The sequence below is a fragment of the Mastigoproctus giganteus genome, chromosome 2 (assembly GCF_048544385.1).
Source record: "Mastigoproctus giganteus isolate SK-2022 chromosome 2, ASM4854438v1, whole genome shotgun sequence".
Classification (NCBI taxonomy): Eukaryota; Metazoa; Arthropoda; class Arachnida; order Uropygi; family Thelyphonidae; genus Mastigoproctus; species Mastigoproctus giganteus.
Window position 1 is genome coordinate 235,377,625 of NC_143576.1, and position 18,814 is coordinate 235,396,438.

At 38.2% G+C, this 18,814-nt stretch overlaps 1 protein-coding gene across 1 annotated transcript; it reads left to right on the forward strand.

Moving 5' to 3' along the window:
* Positions 1 to 665: 665 nt before the first annotated feature.
* LOC150090262 (uncharacterized) lies at positions 666 to 16,373 on the forward strand. The gene is made up of 6 exons (XM_090389787.1): positions 666 to 685; positions 4,481 to 6,837; positions 7,422 to 7,669; positions 8,814 to 10,726; positions 14,458 to 14,643; positions 16,165 to 16,373. Exons 2-6 carry the CDS (start codon positions 4,529 to 4,531, stop codon positions 16,237 to 16,239), a joined length of 4,731 nt encoding a protein of 1,576 aa, XP_090245913.1. The 5' UTR covers positions 666 to 685; positions 4,481 to 4,528; the 3' UTR covers positions 16,240 to 16,373.
* Positions 16,374 to 18,814: the final 2,441 nt, after the last annotated feature.

The window sequence follows — 18,814 nt, forward strand, 5'->3', positions numbered from 1 at the left end:
GTGCATTGATTTGTATCAACTTTTTTTTCCATTCTGGGTTTAACCACGATGTCAAACTTGCTACTACACCATCGGGGATTGATGGATCTAAAGGGATTAACCCCGGAAGTGCTCAGTGAATAGTGTCTACCACGTGTATCGAAGGCATTTACTTTTTGACATTGCATTTGTGGAATTTGGTAAGTGGACGCTGTTAGAATTTATCGTTTTAAATGTAGGAAAATAAAAACTTAAACCTAGCTGAATCTGCTGTTCACTGCGATAATTTTCAACTATTAAATGCAACTTTTAAAGTCTCCCATAAAACTTCTAATAAAATGTCTCTCGTTTGTTAACTTGTTGAACTCAATGTCTCCAAGAATGAACTGAAAATATCTCATTAATATACACGTGTAGAATCTGTATTTTGTTTAAACGAAGAATGTCTGATCTCTCTTTTACCTCTACTTAAAATACACGCTTGGTTTGAGACTTCATACTGTCATCTGTTTGACAATAGATGGCGCCACTCGGTAATTTGTTATTAAGCCAGAAAACATCAAACTATTTTCCACGTTCTTGGTGACAAGTTATTTACGAATCAGTTAAGTGATCTACTGTTTGGGTAATCAAGATCGAATAGTAACCAGCAGCAGCAGATCATGTGACAGTTTAATCTTCTTGAAGCAGAGTTACGAAGAACCATGTTAGTATGTTTTTATCTTCTCAAATTCGTTAACGTATTTAGGGTAATATTTTAAAGTCATTAAGCGAGTAAGAGTTTATCAGTTAATAAGGCCAAAGGGGTTAAACAGATATCCGTATCAGTACTTTCAAATAAAACTCGCTGAAGATGGCCATCCATGTACTTTGTTGTAAGTTATTTTCCTCACTCTGAGCGTGTTCAATATTGTAACAAATTGAGTATTCGCGGATGGATAACAGCCGCTTACATTCTGTGTTATGTATAATAGGTCAATGTTGATTAGAGTAAACAGCAGTGGACTGTTTATTTAAAGAGGTTTGATTGTGAAATCAGTCGGTCGTTTATTTGTCCGTATGGTGCCAATCAAAAACCGTGTCACGTTCTCACTGGCAGTTGGAACTCGTATTTTTAATATACCCAATAATTAGATTTAAGTTTTAAAGAGGTCTTGATTTAAGTCCGAGCCGATTCTGTCCACTTGCGAGAAGTGCACCGGACCTTGTCCCTCGTTTGGAACACTCCTCGCTCTCAATGTCACTCCAATTTGACCAACCTCATGGAACCCATCGGAGGAAATCACGCAGTCATGTTAAATCCAATTTTGGTTGAATTCTAAGATTGGTATTTTGAAGTCCGACTTTATTTCATGGCGAGGCGTTAACTCTTTAGAAGTTAAGCCATGAACGGCTAGATGCAAGAAACTATTTTTTACATTACACAATTTTCAGTAATGTTTTTGATACGGTCCATGACCAAAGGGTGCTATATCAAATGGAAGTAGATAGAGTTGTATTATTCTGCAGTGGATTGTGGACTGGCTAAAAGATAAAGGGTTGTCATAAGTTAATCTGCAGTGTTGTTCCTCATGAGTCGGTGTCGAGTTCACTCCTAATCTTAATCAATCTTGACAAGAGCATCCAAGGAAAATTGTTGAAGTTCTATGATTTGAAAGTAAGAAGAGTGGTTGTCAATTCCGGCCAGGTCGTGTTGCTTCAAAAGGACTTGGACCATAAGGTTATTTTGTTGAACAAATTTTGATACAGTATAAACAGGCAGCTAGTAGGAACATGGTTGATTTATAGGACCTTTCCTAGCAGGGAGAAGGTCGTCATTAGCCATCTATATAAAACAATGGTTAGATTGCATTTAGAATTTGTATTCGGATCAGGAGACCTCACCTAAAAGAAGAAACGTTCTGCAGATAGTAGAAAGAAGGGAGGTCAGATTAGTGATGGAAAATTGACGCACAAGAAGAAATTGACAGCTAGATATCTAAGAGGATGATTGAGGCGTATACGGTGCTGATGGAATTCAGTAAAATGAAGATCTCTTCAAGCTTTCATCTTATGGTCTACCACCCCCTTTACTAGATTTGCTTGTTTCACTGAGAAATCGTTAATTGTCTGAAATAATTGAAGGCGTTCCATTTACTTTGTCACTAGATGTTCAAGGTCCACCTTTAGGTCTGCATTTCTTTATCGTTAATGATCAGGCTGCTAACGTTGAGTGGTAACTTTATGCAGATCTTAAATTTAAAAATTTATTCTTCAGTTGACAGTTAACCACTGTCCTGTGTTCATTCCTCATACTGTGACTCTACAAAAATAACTTGTTTCTTAACCCGTTGAAATGTAAATTATGTTGGAAATTCTACGATTGCAAGTGCTGATATTTTCAAGGATTATGGTATCTTATCCCGATTTTGATCTTCACCTCCCTTGCCATATCAGTCTCAAACTTCTTGGGTTAATTAAGCGTTCTTTGAAATGTTGAGTACTGCTTGTCCCCTGTACTCAACGGAGGACAAGCAATTTGATTCGTATTAAATAATCACCACATTGATTACACACTTAACGCATCTAACTATACACTGTAATGTTTGGCTTTTTCTCCAAAATTTGGGGTCTGCGGGCCCTGTGGGTGGGAGGTATGTAATAAATCTGTTCTTCCTCTTAGGTGAGACATGAATTAGGGAACATAGATTAGAAATCTGAGAGTTCTCCTCTCTGAGGGTTGTCCAACACTGGGATAAATTGCTCGTGGATATCTGTAAACGATATCTTTGGTTATTTTCTAACAACTGTGATTTATTACAGGGTTACTTCTAATTACTTGGTCTGCGATTTTCATTTTTTTCAGAAAGTAGTAATTCTTTTGGCAAAGATCCACATTAGAATTGAATACCGATATAAAATACATCGGAAATGTTAATGCTTCTGAAGGCATTGGTAGCCAGTAGTGCTTTACCTCTAATGCCAATCGATTCAAGTATATTTCGTGTTATAAAACTTTGGATCAATTCCTTAATAGGAATTTGTCCATTCCTCCTTCGGTGCAATCGCTAGTTCAGTTGCAGAAGATGTGTATTACACGCGCCCGTATCGACCATCCAGCTCATGCCAAAAGTATTCCATCGGCTTCATATTTGAATTCTTGCTCAGCCAGCAGAGTCTTCAGGCATTTTGTAAGGTAACGTAAGTCTGACAATTATATTCTGTTTATACTTCGGTACAACCACATAGCTCAAAGGAGTTGTTACAACTAGTTCTTTTGGCAAGAATATTGTCAATCGCATTTAGCGGTCATGGACTCAAACTGCAATCGACTTAAGCGATTGTACTATTTCCCTCCTGCATTTTCCACTCATCTGGGTCAGCCCTCTTATTTCACAATAGAAATAAAACAAATGGTAAACTTCACTTAGCAAGGAATTGTGCTATACTTCAACTCTGACACACGCCCCACAAGATATATCGCTCTATTGAATTTGCACGCCTTACTTTCAATCTCTCTGTAACCTTTGCCACAAGTTCCGAAAATTGGCGATCTTCATAGATGATTGATTCAAGGAAATCTTTACGAATGGTTGATGGATTGCTCTACGACATATCATATCACGTGCATCGTTTTACGCTATTTTGGACAATTTTATTGTCAGACGATGCTGAATACGCGTTCTTAAAATACTCCCAGCTTCCACAGCACTTTGAAAAAGAAATTTTTTATATCCAGTCTGCAAACTATCATCCCTTAAAGGGACGTATCATGCGAAAGGGGGAAAAATGCTTATTTAGGCTTACACTTTTCGAAGCCTTATCGATCAACTCCTTTAGTGGACATCTTGACTTTTGAAACACTCAACTGGGACTGTCTTATGACAATACTTCTTTCAGCAATGTCTAACAGTAAATCTCAACTTATGATTAAATTGAAGTCTTTATAGTTAACTTCTTGCAAATGACTTCCATTGCATTTACAGGAAAATGTAGCTTCTGTTGCAGTCAGTGGATGTTGCTCTTTCAACTTTGAAAAATCACTGAAGTTCGCTTCCTATCGTGGACGAAGAGAGTTCCTTTGGGTTTGTCTACCACATACCATCTGCAGCTCATTTGAAGAGGTCTCGGTTCCAGTTCCATCAGCTGGTAGGAATTAAGGGCCTCTTCAATGGGATAAATAAGGTTGAGTTCTGGCTATAGTCCTGGGATAACGTAAGAGTTAAATGTTGGGCTAGTTTATGTCCTGAAAATCAGTTGCAATGAAGTAGTACCAGCTGCAATAATGAAGGCGAAATTTAAAGGGGTTAAAACAATATCAGGTTGGGTACACAGTACGATTATCAAAGGCTAGTTAACTGTGTTAGCCAACCGACTCTTGAATATCTGAATTTTGTAATTGATTCTTCTAGTTATTTAAATGTAAAAATAATGGAAACCATGGTCATATTTCACAAATTAATACATTTGTAAAGTTCTGTACTTTTGTATCAGTGGTTAATTAGTTGTTTTTTGTTTCCAGATCATAACGGTCACTGCAGTGAGTGATGAGGCATTTCACGAAGGAAGAATGAAAGAATCTACTCTCTGTGTGCACGAAAGCGATACCTATCCAAGAATTCTTTCGCCTATTCTACTGCCTGAGTCAGAAACTTTATACAAGCCAGAAGACACATTCTACGAGAGCAAGCTAACTTTCGTACCGGACCTTACGGCAGATAATTATATGGTCCTTCCTCGAAATCGGTGTGAAAAGCAAAATCCCAAAGTCTTCCAACCACTAAGAAATCTTTCCGATTGCGGAAATGATGTCATACAACGCAGAAAAGAAAGAGTAAGAAAGGTGTCTGTGGTTGTTAGCAGGCTACCAAACGATATCTTGCAGCAGGCGAGGCATCTTGACCCCGTGCGTTTCAAATACATTTCAGAAGGGACACAAAGGCAGGAAGTGGTCAGTGAAGTTCCCAAAGAAGAAGAATACCTTCAAACTAGTGCCTTAACTTCCTCTGAGAGGTGTAAACATGGGCGTGATTATGAACTAAATCATAGTACTGAGAATCCCCTTAATAAGGTGGAGGAAAGATCATTGGACTGTTGTAATACAGTCCCATTTGAGATGACCTCTGTAAAGGGTTTAGTCAGTGGGAGAGATCCAATGAGAAGGCCCAGTACAGAATCAAATGCTTCTAGTGGGACTTGTACCCTGCATTACTCACCCACCGGCAAAGAAATGAGGAATGAGATTAACCATTTCCAAAGACCATATCCAGGCTATGAGCGCCTTGATTTTTGTACCCATTTCATGCCTGGTTGTGATCCAGAATCACAGAAATCTGAAACTATAAAAAATGAAAAAAATTTAGAAGAATATTACAAAGAACCCATTTCCAAACATGTTGAAAATGGGTTTAGTGATGTATATTCTTTTAAGGAGGAGAGAAAATACCCCAGATTATACGAAAATGACTGCGAATTGGAAAATGGAAATTATTCCAGCAATCACCTTGGACTACATATCATGCAGACAAATATGAAAAACCATCACCAGAGGTCTCTACAGTCAGAGACCGAGGAGGAGAACAGTGTAAGTACAGTTAGCATAGGTACTACAGAATTCGACTGCCCTCAGGACTTGAATAATTTGAATAACGAATCCGATGGGAAATTAATAGATCCAAAATTGGAGTGCGATTTAGATGAAGATTCTTGTGCAATAGATCCAAGAATTATTCAGCAATCATTTTCGGAAATTTCAAGAAAGAGTGAATTGCAGTCTCCGAATTCCTCTTCCATCAATGAAACACTGGATCTAGGTGAACAAGGTCCATCCATTGCTGAAAGTTGTGAAGTTCCAGGATCGTCGGAAGAAATGGAAGGTTCCCAGGATAGTTCCAAAGATTTAATGAAAAGAAAGGTGATTCAAAGGAAGGTGTCTGCTCTATCAGTTTATACTCATATAGAAGATGGGGTAGTGGTCAATGTGATATGTAAGCGGTTTAAGAAACGAAACAACTTAACTCTTCCAAAGCTTTTAACTCCAAGATTATACCAAAAATTGAGACGAAAATCGCGATGTAGCAGAGAAACCAAAGAAGACATCAAAGATTCTGTTAGTTCCTTGATGAAAGAACTCGTCGACAACGTCTACTTCAAGACTTTGACAATGGATATTCAACTAAACAGTGAGGATCAAAATATTCGCGAAGTGGTCAACAGCTTTTGTATGGATAACTCGCTCGATGTGAAGGAATTTTGTGACTTAAACGAATTATTCACCTTCAATGTGATTGAAAATTCCGATGACCCTACTACCTTACGAACGAGGAGGAAACGAAAGAGAAAGTACGGAGAATTTCTTCCAGAAATCAAAAGAAAAAAAGAAGACGAAGGAGTAGGTGAGAGCGAATCCAGTGTTGATTATAGAGTTCTAAGGAAGCTTCCTGGAAGGATTAAACGGAAACACCTAAGGAATGGGGTAGTAAAGAAGTTCTACACGCGATCTGCAGCAAGGAGGATGGCACAGTCTCAAGTATCTTATGCAGATGACAGCAGGATATCCTCAGAGATACTGGAAGATTCATATGACAGCTTTTCTAGTGAAACTCCAAAGGAAAAACCTGAAGTAAATTGTACAGATTTGAAAGAACCAACCTTGTTGGGGATTTCCAAGATGGAAACTCCTAACAATGAAGATGATGACTCCACTCTAATTATTGACGAGGACCCATCTCCGGTGAAGCCTGAGTTAACCGAAATACCTAATCCCAGTGAAGCCAGGACTAGTCGGATAATTCAAATAGATAGTCCACCTGAACTTGTGCCAGTAGGAGTCCAATCGCAGGGTTTTGTTGCTAATTTTTCAAGACAGCTGGAAAAGAGGTAAGAATGTCATTTGTTATTAAACTTTTATCATTAAGTGACACCACTTTATCCGAAACCGGGATGAGAACCATTTAAATGTCAACTTTCAGGAAACTTATGATTCTGTTATACCATCCGACGCAGTGAGGTTCCTGGTCCACATTCTAGTTGAAAACTTTGGATACAGGCCTCATCTATAAAGTTTGTACGCCAATAGACTAACTATTAACATTACACTTTTAATGATTTGTTCATTACCATACACATTATTTGTGAAGTATGTGAAAACTATTTTGGAATATAGTCTTGAGGGCCAAGGTAAGAAAAGGCAGACATCTGAATCTGCACCACTACTGTTCAGAATAAAACATGCCTGATTCTGAATAGTTGTGGTGGTACGATTTTTTAAATTATAAAATGGCTGTGGTGCTTTTTATTATTAAAAAAAGTGCATAAATAAAAATTATCTTTGGAATTATTTTATAAGGAATATTTATTTATAAAATGCATTTTGCATTCGAATTATGTGCATTTTACTAATCGTATAATTCAATTTGTGTGTCCATGGAGCACCAGTGATTATTCCTTTCTTTTTACTCTAGCAACCACAATGTCATCGACGTCAGGGAGGGGCCCCGCACTCCGTCCAGCGAGGAGGTAGCAGACATCTCAAGAAATAGATGTAAAATGTCATTTGAAGATCGAAAGGTTGCTACATCGTTACCGAGACGTAGATATGCCATGGCCTTGCAGAGAAGCAACGAATTCCATAAAGATCAGATCCCCAACACCCCAGCAAGGGCCGATGTTCTCGGTAACGAAGTGCAAGAAGCCACAAACAGCAGAACAGGTAAATCGTGTACTTTCCTTCAATGTTTATGAGCACACCTGTACTTGTTCGCGATAGAAGGGGGGAAGCGCAGTTGGTTTGACATACGCACGAGAGAATGGGTGGCACATTTTGATTCTGAATGTCCTTTATATGAATGTAGTTGTAATGACCTTGAGTTTCCAATTCACTCTTTGTAGTTTCAGTTCATTTCATGTAGCCTAACATATAAATAGGTTCTACAGTAACCGTTAATAACTAGGGAAGATTGCTGTTGGCATAATTAGGTGAACGAGATTTCCTCAGCAGAAGGAGGTCCACAAATTCCATCGAAGTAACTGAACTTCTCAAGAATGCATTATAAAGCCACCAATCCCTACGACCTTTTACCTCCTGTTAATTTTAAGTTATAAAAGCCCCCCGGAAAATTGTATCCTATTCAGCTTGAAGGTTTTTGTTGAGACTGAATTAACTGGCCAGAATTTCTTGGAAGGAGACCCTTCCGTATTAAAACACCAATCTCTAGAGCAAAGTGCACCTGTAGTAATATAGAAGTCATTTCACCTGCTTAACGTATACGTTGACGTAATATGTAGCTTGCAAAATACAACCGGATGGATTGCAATATGACAGAACTCTGCTACAATCTCTATTGTACTTCTGGAGAGGAAATTCATTCGTATCGGATTTCGTAGTTTGTGTGAGGACTCGGCTCTTCCTTCTTCCGAAGTATTCGAGCGTTTTATCCTTACAAGGTCCCGAATATACGCTAAAGGAAACGAGCTCAGCCCTGTCAGTGTAGATATCATCCCAGCACGTGTGAGAAATCTTACCTAGCCTCCAGTCTAGTTTGAAAACGAAGTACCATGTGACATCTTCTGGAGGCGATTAGTTTATAATTACGTACATACTCCTTAAAGTGAAACGGGTTGCGATTAACATCGGCGTAGAAACCGGTAAGTTCAGTTATTGGTGTAAGTTGATGCTTAGCGATCATGGAGTTAGGAGGGGGCGTGTTTTTTTGCGCGCGCGATTAGTGTGTGCGTGCTGCATTTGATTATGCGAGGTGTGGTGGTAATGAATTATTGCTTAGTCAGTTCCAATATAAATGTCATCTTTCCTACCAGCCAGTTAATGCTGGTTTTCTTTTTATTTTCTTGTTTAGAAACCTGTCTTGGATCCTCCCAGAAGCCAAAGACTCCAGTGCAGACTGTTAGTCCAACGGTGTTACCCAAAAAGGTATTAAGAGCCCGTTTCATGAATGAGATGGTTGCCATGGAGAAACAGAAGAAGACAGATGATGACAACAGGTCCGTGAAAAGTGTAAGCCCTTATACGTGTGCCAATAGTCCGGATGACTTTTCAGAAGATCCCGTTAGTCAAGTTTCTCTTAACTCTGCTTTCTACGAACCGGTATCTCCTGTGCCATATCCTCATCATATGGAAACCACCGCCGAGAGACAAGCTAGGGAACGAGAAGAGTCAATTCTACGCACATTATTACTCGATTCCTCGGGAAATGCCATTCCTCCACCTCCCCTCCAAAGTGCGGATGCCAAAGACACTTCGACACCAGTCATTACCAAAGTAGTCAGTTTGCACGAGACAAAAGACGTTGTCCAAAAAGAACAACAAGATAGAAAAAGTACAGTGTGCGAAGTTTTACCTTTGACGCCTCCGACTCAAGAGGACTGCTATCGGTATGAAGAACAGATCCCCTACCAGAGAGAGAAGCCCCTAGGCGGAAGGACCTCTTCCTCCCAGCAGCAAGCCATCCACACTTCTGTGATAAGAGAGAGTCCGAGTGATCATTATCAACAGCTGCATATCAAAAGTCAGAACTCCTATCCCGATGAAATCCCTAAGGAGGAAGAATCGTGGATGAATGACCCAGCACAGGTGAAAGAAAAAATCAGAAAGTTGAAAAACGAGGTGATCTATTTGCAGTTGATCGCAGAACAGAAAGAAAAAGAACGAATTGCTATTCTGTGTTTCAAGAAATACAAAGAAGAGGTATTGAAAAAAATTTACAGACTACATGCCATTGGAAAACCCGACCTACCAAGGAGAAAATCGCCATTTCCGGCTGAGGATGTATCCAGTCTTGGTGGTGTGCCGCCAAACCTCTTAAACACCATGCCTCATTTAGAGAGCGGAAATCCTTACGAAAAATCGGAACATTACTTAACAGGTGGCACCACCGCTCAGCGTACTGGTTTTCTCTCCCCACAAAGAGAAACTTGTCTAGTGAGACCAATGGTAGCTCGTGACAGTGGTAAGATTCCTCCATCCAGCGAAAGGCTTCCAAGTGTGGAAGCCCTGGTGGCCAAAGCCAATGAGAACTATGGAGTTAACCTGGGTAACTTAGGTAACCCAAACCGGGGTGAACATTCGGCTAATACCAACGCAACTGACAACCAAATTTTACACCAAGTGCTGACATCCGGGGACCACAGAGTTCTGAAGGAAAAACAAAGTTCCTTATCTTCTACATGGACCTCTCAAGAAGAACCAAATATTCACGCAAACACCCTTCCATCACCCAAAACCACATATCACTCCAATCTCATCCCGCTGAGGACCGTTGTATCAAGGTCAAACGTAGACCGATGCGAAGACACGTACCGTAAGTGCGACACCTTCAGAGACCATCCTCCTATAGGTGCCAATCCAGTAGGTTCGAATGCAGTTTCTCGGACACAACCGTCGTCGAAGATAGTATCTCAAATGGGCTCCCCAACGGGTTCGAGGACTTGGAATCTGCAAAGCGGTAGCACGGTTTTGTGTCCCCCGCCATCCACCCAACCCACATCGGAAGTATATTATGGTTCGATGTCTCAGAAATCCATTAGCAACAGTGATTCTGTCTCCAGGATAACATACTCTTCACCAGCGAGCTGTCCATCTACGTCCAGTGATACGGTGTCTCGTGCATCGATTTTACCCTCGTCTGTAGCCCCTAAACATTCCACAGCGATGAGAGAAAGTTCGGGTATGCGCCCTTACCATCATGATGATAGCAAACAACGACTGCAGACACGAACTAGCGTGCAGTATCCTCCAGAGAGGCGAGATGAGGTAAGAATCGCAATTTTATTTCTTTTAAACTTTATCTACGTTTCAGTTAGTTACAAGTGAGAAATCATTGCAGCTTTTAAAAAAGAGTAGGGACATCTTTGGTATGGCCTCTTTTGGCTCGAATTACAGTCTATATATGTCAATGCATAGATTCAACTTATGTCCGAGAAAGTCTAGCTCCAGATTTGACCATTCTTCCATCACGGTATTTGTCAGCTGCTGTATTTTGGTTAGAAGAGAACTTTGAAACCCAACTACCCTTTCGAACACATCCCACATCCTCAATTGGATTCATATCTGGAGAATTAAGCTGCCAGGGTAGATTTTGGAGATCTTACGAATGTTCCTAGAACCAATCGGATACCATTCTCGCATGGTGGATAGTTGCCTTGAAGGGATCCATCGTATTAAAATTAAGCATTGTAAGTTGAAATTTGTCCGATACGACGGAACGATATTCATTGGAGGTAACTCGACCTTCTAACGGTATGGGCTGACTCCATCCATACCAACAGAACGTACACCATACCATGATGGCAACTGAAGCTGTTTGAGTGGCTGACACGAAGCAGTCTGGTTGCATGGATTCATGATGTTTTCGTCAAACATTAACCCACCGTTGGTGTAAAAATATGTAAATCCACTCTTTCACAATTAAATCTTGGTGTTGGAGTCGCCATTCCAGGCGAATCTTTCGATTTTTTCCAGAAAAAAGCGGTTCTCGTATAGGCACACTGCTACAAATCCTTGATCCTTCAACTCTTGCCGTATTAGTATGGTTGTAAATCAGTCTTTCTTTGCCTCAACTGAGTTTTTTTTCAGGCGTTTTCTGCTTACTGCACCTATTTTGACACAACTCGTTTTAAATTTCAACTGTCTTGTCGGATACCAAGTAACTTGTGATCATACCATGTGACAACTTACATTTATGAACTGTATGTTTAATTGAAAAAGGCTTCTAATTTTTTTAACCAGTGAGTGGCTAAACAACCCATGGAAGATCGATATGGATTTATTGATTGGTAGCACTGATTATCATATACAGTTCGGTTAATTAGCAGCAGATTTACTCACTTTTGGGAATAAGTGTTCAAACCCTTAATACCAAATTAGAGAATTTTTTCGGATTTGAAAATACGATATTTGTATTGGCCTTAACTCACCTCCAGGGACATTAGTTTTCAAAACGTGACCGGCGTTTAGTGTTTCTTCGAGCTTGGTCCCTAAAGCATTGAATGCAGATCAGAAGCGAAGAAGAGTGAGGTCTTGTCAATGAGATTGTGCAGCATTTTTGAAGCTAATGAAGCTCAGTCCGGGGGGCGGTGTTATCACTATGAACGAACAGGGGTGCACCACTTTCATCCTGAAACTGAAGAACAATTCAAACAGTCATCAACTGGCTTGAGTCAAATTCTGAAACGTAAAATTCCTTGATTACAAGGCTGTATTAAAGACGTCACTTTAGTGGGAAAGTAAATGCCAAAAATATGGCATTTGCATACTTTCGATGAGTTTAACTCCTTCCCCCCACCAAAAAGGTCTGTAGCATTAAAATGGCATAGTGATTCAAGGAAGCCAATTTGATTTCAGCCACATACTGCACGAATTAGTGAGATAATTCACCAAAAATGGCATACCATCATCCGTGATTTAGCAGAAGTGGAACTCTCCTATGGCCCTTGCAAACACATTTTGACGAAATGGGATTTCCAGAATACTTCCAGCATTGGGTGAAGTGTATTAGTACAGGGGACACCATGGAACAGCCACTAAGATAATTATCCCTGAAATCAGGGTGCTGGCGATTTCCGAGTGTTTGTAGCTGTGCTTCATTCTCAACCAGATCACGTACGATGTGCGTTGGCTTTGTGCTATTTATGAAATAACACATCAAGGACAAACGTTTACAAGGACGTATTAGCATGGCGAAAATAGCTAGCAGCTAGTTAGCTGTTTTCCTCTGTAATTTACTCAAGTATAATTTTGTACCAAGTTTTTTCTTATATATTTTTTGCTTGTAGGAAACTTATTGCAACGTTCCAAAACACGCTGTCCATAAGTAAACTTCATGAAATCTAATCTTGTGCTGTCCTTTCTGAGATTTTCTATTTATGGTCTCTGATTCTTGTCTTCTTCAGGATAAGATACCATGGTAGCTTCAAACTCTTAGCTGCCATTTTTCAGATGATGTTTGCAATAGGTTAAGTCATCAACAAACTCTACCAGCTTCTCTTGCATTCCTTCATCAATATCATTTAGGAAAATACAGACGAGACGTCAGAGCACGGATTCCTGAGAAACCCCACTTCCTACCACAGTCCATTCTGAGGAATAACATTTGCAACTTTGGCACTCGGGAGGAAAGACTTCGAATATGCGGGCTAGGGTAGAGCTTCACAACTACTCACCTTTTGAAGGGATCCTCCAAATTAGGAGACATAAATTCAAATTATGGGGAATGATTTAACTGCATCGTAGAATGCTTCCTTCCCACTATAACTGGACGTACGTCTACCACCCCTGGTCAAAATATCGAAGTTAAATGTAAAGAAAATAACGTTGGGTATTCAACTGTTTTTTTTTTTTTTTTAAATTGTCCACGTCCCTTCTGCCTTTGTTCATCTAGCGTAATTTTACTTTTTGATACAAATAAGACATTTCATCAATTCTACTGAAGCTAAAAAGTGGAGTTATCGTACACTTCATTGTTTCCAAAGGGCTATGGACGTTGACCCTTCTTATCGAAATCACGTAGAATGCGGTTTATTTGTCAATATTTGCACGACCTTCTTTTATGCCATGCGGTGGTAGATGACACTGCTGTCATGGTAACTAGGTTGTTTACTTTCCAATACAGCACCCGTTACCAATGTTTTGCTAGCCACAGTTTTATGGTTTTTTATTTCTTTTGTGACGCAGTATGATAAATACTAGAAAATGTCATTTATATTCCCAACTATTAGAATGGGCCTTAAAACGCAGGGGGATTAACTATCAATGGATTTTATATAGGTTTTCCATAATCACGTCTTTAGTGAACTTCATTTCTTACTATAACGGTAAATAATGGTAGAACATAAAAGTCCAGGATAAATATTCAATTTATTCTTTCCTTATTGTAATTATACAACTTAAACTGGAATAAATACACAAACAATTCTAAGAAAAACATTTTTGTACAAAGGGACGTCATATGATGAAGTTTTATTAGCAGAAACTCACTCGGGATTCGCCCAAACTAATGGGATTTAGATCAATTGGGCTCCCTAAAGGTGTTCTGGAATTCTGCGGCCTTCTCCGACTACAAATTTTGTATTTGGACGTAATTTCAACTTTTTGGGAACCAAGAAGGGTGAATGCCCCGCTAGGGACGAAAGTAAAGTAGTGTTTCTGTGGCAAATTGACCTTTTCGAATCTACGATATACCAATCCCGAAATACTAAAGAACTTCGGGATTCGCATTGCAATAGATGTTTATTTTTTAAATTTAATATTTCAAGACTTTTCTTGTAAGTCTTAATGAAGTTATTTGATTCACATCGATAATCCTTTTGTAAATCAGTTAATTAATACTGCAAATTAATTAGTCAGTTAATAATGTATGCCTATATCTTATATTGATAATCTTCTGTAAAATATTAAATGCAAATGAGCAGAGGCTGATCATTTCAGAGCATCAATGAATACGAAATAGGATGCCATTAATTAGTGATTACCATTATCTATTTTAGATGCGTTCGGTAGGATACTCTCCACTTATGCCTGTTAGCGGACCTGTGCCATACGGTGGTCATAGCATGCAGTCCGAAATTGATAGCGCAGCCAGCTGTCCACCATGTATGGGATGTGGGATAATGGATGCAAAATTTCTGTGTTCTGGTTGCAGAAAACATTGGTACTGCAGCCCAGAGTGCCAGGTGAGATTCATTTAATATTTATTTAGCAATTTTTATCTAATCTCAGCATTATATACTATTCCTTCTGCAGTACTGCTATATGTTCGTATGAATAACACTATGTACTGCATTCTTTTAAATGGGTATGTCCCGCGGTTTCTAATTATCCTTTTCATTAAGGTACTGCATATGAGCAACAACAATCCCAGAATAATATGCCAACTATGTGGTGTCATACTCAGAATAGAAAAAGACGTGGGGGTAATTGTGCAATCGGCAATGAAATTCCTGAGAAGTGCTGCCAGGACAGCTTATGGTGTTTTGTCAATAGTATACAGAATATTTCCAGCAAGGATAAGGAGGAGATTATCCTCTAAAGGCAATTAAAGGCCACATCTTGAGTACTACATACAGGTCTGAAAGCCTCATTTTAGGAATGATGTGGATCTATTGGAGTCGGTGCAGAGTGGAGTAGTCAGATTATTGAGAGGAAAAAAGGCTACTCTTACCAAGAAAGATTTCAGTTCTGCAAATTGCAACTCCTGGAGACTTTGAACATGTGATGCGATTGAGGTGTTTAAGGCCTTAAATTGACTGAGACCTAAATACAAATTACGGAAGGAGGGTTGCAGGACAGATGTGCAGAAATCTGCCTTCAGCCAGAAGGTAGCTGATTTTTGGAACAGACATCTGGTGTTGTGGAAGTGGATGGTTTGAACAAATTTAAAAGAATTGCAGTTTGAGGGATGGAAGAGATGATGTGAGAAGTGTTGGGTTTTTTCTTGGCTGATGCTGTATAAACTTGCTTCCTTGCATTATTTACCAATGTTAGTATTGATACATAATTCGCGGATAAATTCAGAACTCGTTTGATTGGTCCTGTTAGTATGCAGGACTTTTGCTTTTGTCATTTTTTTTAGATTAATAGGCACTTTATTCTAAGGCCTTTTTAGTTTTGGCCCCAATATTTTACTTACACAACAGCCACTTTAGCCATAAGTTTCTTCAATGCACAAGATATTCTCATAATGTGGCTTTTATAAAGAAATACCCGACTTTGAACCCCAAATGATTTCAGATTATAAGAATATCACAAAATTGCAGGCACAAGCATCTATATTTTCAATTACATCATCCTGAAAGTCTTAAAAATTTAATTCACTATCGAAATTTCAATGTATACAAGTATATCACCAAAATGGTGCTTAGTTTTGTTAAAGTGTGGAAATTAAGTCAATACAATTGATCCCCAATTTTTCTTGATAAATTATTCAAAAACAAATAATCATAAATCTGTTTCTTGTATATTAAACGACCATCTCCCTGTTAATCAATTTTTATAGACGAGGTTTAGAAGAGAACCAACGCATTGGACAAATTTTAATCCCAACATCAAAAACATTTCGATGAATCTAAAGTTTTGCTGTGGCTATTCTCTGGTAATATTTTAGTATAACCAAAATGTTAAAATTTCTTTTTATTTACTTAAAATGTACAACTAATTTGCTCTTAATTTATTTATATATTTATTTTTCTTTGTAGACTCTCCTCTGGCCTGAACATTCCAGAATTTGCCCCGGTCGATCGTTGAACTCTCAGTCAGAAACATTTTCCTAGTCTGAAACGAATTTGAAACGAATTTTCACTATCACAAGAGGGCGCATGTCTCGTGCAGATATTTTTGTGATGGCGTAATTGTTGAAAGAAAGAAAAGAAAACGAACAGAATTTAAAATATATCACCAATTTGAAAAGCATATAAATATATATAAATATGTGCACAAGAATTATAAATAAATGTATAATACAAAAAAAAATTTGATATAAAAATTGTAACTAGTTTTCTAATGTATAAATATATTTCAGTCAGATATTTGTGAAAGAAAAAAAAAGTTTGTATTAGTTTAACACTTGAAGGTAAAAAACCCTTTTTGGAAATGTATGTCAGCTGACTTATTCCTACTGGACAATTTCTTTAAACACTGTTCGTGGTTAATATATACATTGTTTTGTTATACAAACATTTGTTTTTGTTATGTGATTTTTTTTATTATGGATGTAAAGAAATATTAATGTAACAAATAAGTTTCTTTTCCTAAACAAGTCATTTGTTAGGCTTGATTTATTTATGAGGCTTTTGTATTTAATTTTGTTACTTTTTGTTCACTGTCACAAGAAGGGCACGTCTCTCTCTCGCCCACATTGGTGACCTTTTTTTTTGGAACGAGATCATTTAGTTTTCAAAGACCTCTGTGAAGAGTTTCACATTGAAAATGTATTATCTCTAAGTGTTAAATTCTATGCACATAACCTTAAAGATATTTTTAAGAATCAAACATATGTATATAAAGAAATAAATCAACACATCAAATAAATTTATTTAAAACAAAATTTGTCCAAAATAAATGTATATTTATTTAACCGTTACTTATTATTTATTTATATACATATGTCTTGAAAAGTGAATGTTGTAAATGGAATAGTCTTATGTTCCTGCAAAGTTTTCATATGCATGTAGATTTTGACCATATGTGCAATAAAACCACAAGCCATCTTTGAAATTTTCTCTATTTTTTTGAGATACACGACTAGTATTTAACCATTTGGTATGGTAGATTACAAACAACTGTAGAGTTGACTTTGGATGTCTTACTAGAGACGGGAATTTGAAATCTGTATTCTAAGAGTCAAGATAATGGTACTATAGACCATCAGGTCTCAATATCATTGCTTCATGGATAGGACTACACTAGAGGAGCATGGTGTCCATCGTGATCGCTAGTAAATTTGCAAGCTCGATTATATTTCTCTTCTAGAACTCGTCCTTATGGCTTCCACTCCAGGTGGAATACAGCATTCCTCAAGAAACAGTGGAAGTTTTTCTTAATGCCTTATTAAGCCATCGAATAATCCTGTATTCCACCTTTAAAAAATTCCTCAACTATTACTTTTGGATGGAAGGCGATTCATAATGCATAAATAGCTGTGGAATCTCAATGTAATGCTTGAATAACTTTGGTTCACGCACTTGCCCGAGTTCTTGAATCGCACAATTTTAAGGAGATTGTGTGAAATTGATTTTTAAGCGAAAATTCAAGTGGGATGCTCGGAATATTTCTCACGGATAAAAATTTCTTTAATTACTCTTTGATTTTTTATCAAAGAATCAATTTATAATTTCGACAAAGAAAACGTTCAATTGCTAAACATGTTCCAGATATGTACCCTTCCATCGGTTCTTGTAAATATTTTTCACTGCTCGCGATGCTTCTAATCTGACTCTTAGCAAGTATGACGTTCATGCTTAGTTGCTATGGTTTCTCATTAACTTTACCTCGCTCTCATTAACATCTCCACTGATTAATTATACATCTCTTTAAAGTGATGGCCTCAGCAAGATAACCATTAATTTTTCTTGTTACAGAGTGTAAAGACACTTGACTACGCACGCGGCTTTGTTCTTAACATTTTATTAAAATTATTTTTGGATTACGATGGTTGGGTATTGCAGAATTAATCGACAAGAGAGAAGTATCTTCGGACTCTACTTTTATTATTGTTTTTTTAAGAAAATTCCAGAGTATTAGACCCTACAGTACTTCAAATAGTGCATGGGTTGCACGTTGGGTAGCCAGAAGGTACTTGTTGAGTTTAGATTTTAATTATTGCAGATGGCAAATTTTAGGAAATACATGAGAAGGGTGGTTGCTTTAAAGAACAGAAGCAAAAAGAAGGGAAAAAGTTGGTTGTTAAAGGCTTTCAGGCGCATCAGCGACTTAGGCCATATTGCGCTTCTTCAAGACGGGACTGAGTTAGCAGTTGTTTACCAGGATGTGCAGTCAGCATTTAACTGCTTCGATGTTCAGTTGTTTGAGGAAACATACCAGGTAAATGGTGATCTTGAAGTCTCTTTTAACGACTAGGGTTCCCCACCTGACTGCGAATAAGAAATCTTTCACATGAACAGTTAACGTAGATGTTTCACAAGGTGGAATTCTTTTCTGCTGCAATCCACCCAATCCTGTGCAAGCAAATAGATTTTATTAGCTAAGCTGATGATCTGAAGCTCGTATCGGATACGGGAGACCTGCAGACGAGATACCGTATCCGAATCTATCGTCAGCAGCCTACAGTATCTAACATCTCTCTTAGTTCTCCCTAAAAATAAATCCAACGAAATCTATATTAATTAT

Bases quoted from the DNA above. Each gene is read 5' to 3' on its own strand.
- LOC150090262 (XM_090389787.1), top strand. From the start codon at position 4,529: ATGAAAGAATCTACTCTCTGTGTGCACGAAAGCGATACCTATCCAAGA. The intron at 10,727-14,457 runs GTAAGAATCGCA...TATCTATTTTAG, and splicing joins CTCCAGAGAGGCGAGATGAG to ATGCGTTCGGTAGGATACTC. The intron at 14,644-16,164 runs GTGAGATTCATT...TTTTCTTTGTAG, and splicing joins ACTGCAGCCCAGAGTGCCAG to ACTCTCCTCTGGCCTGAACA.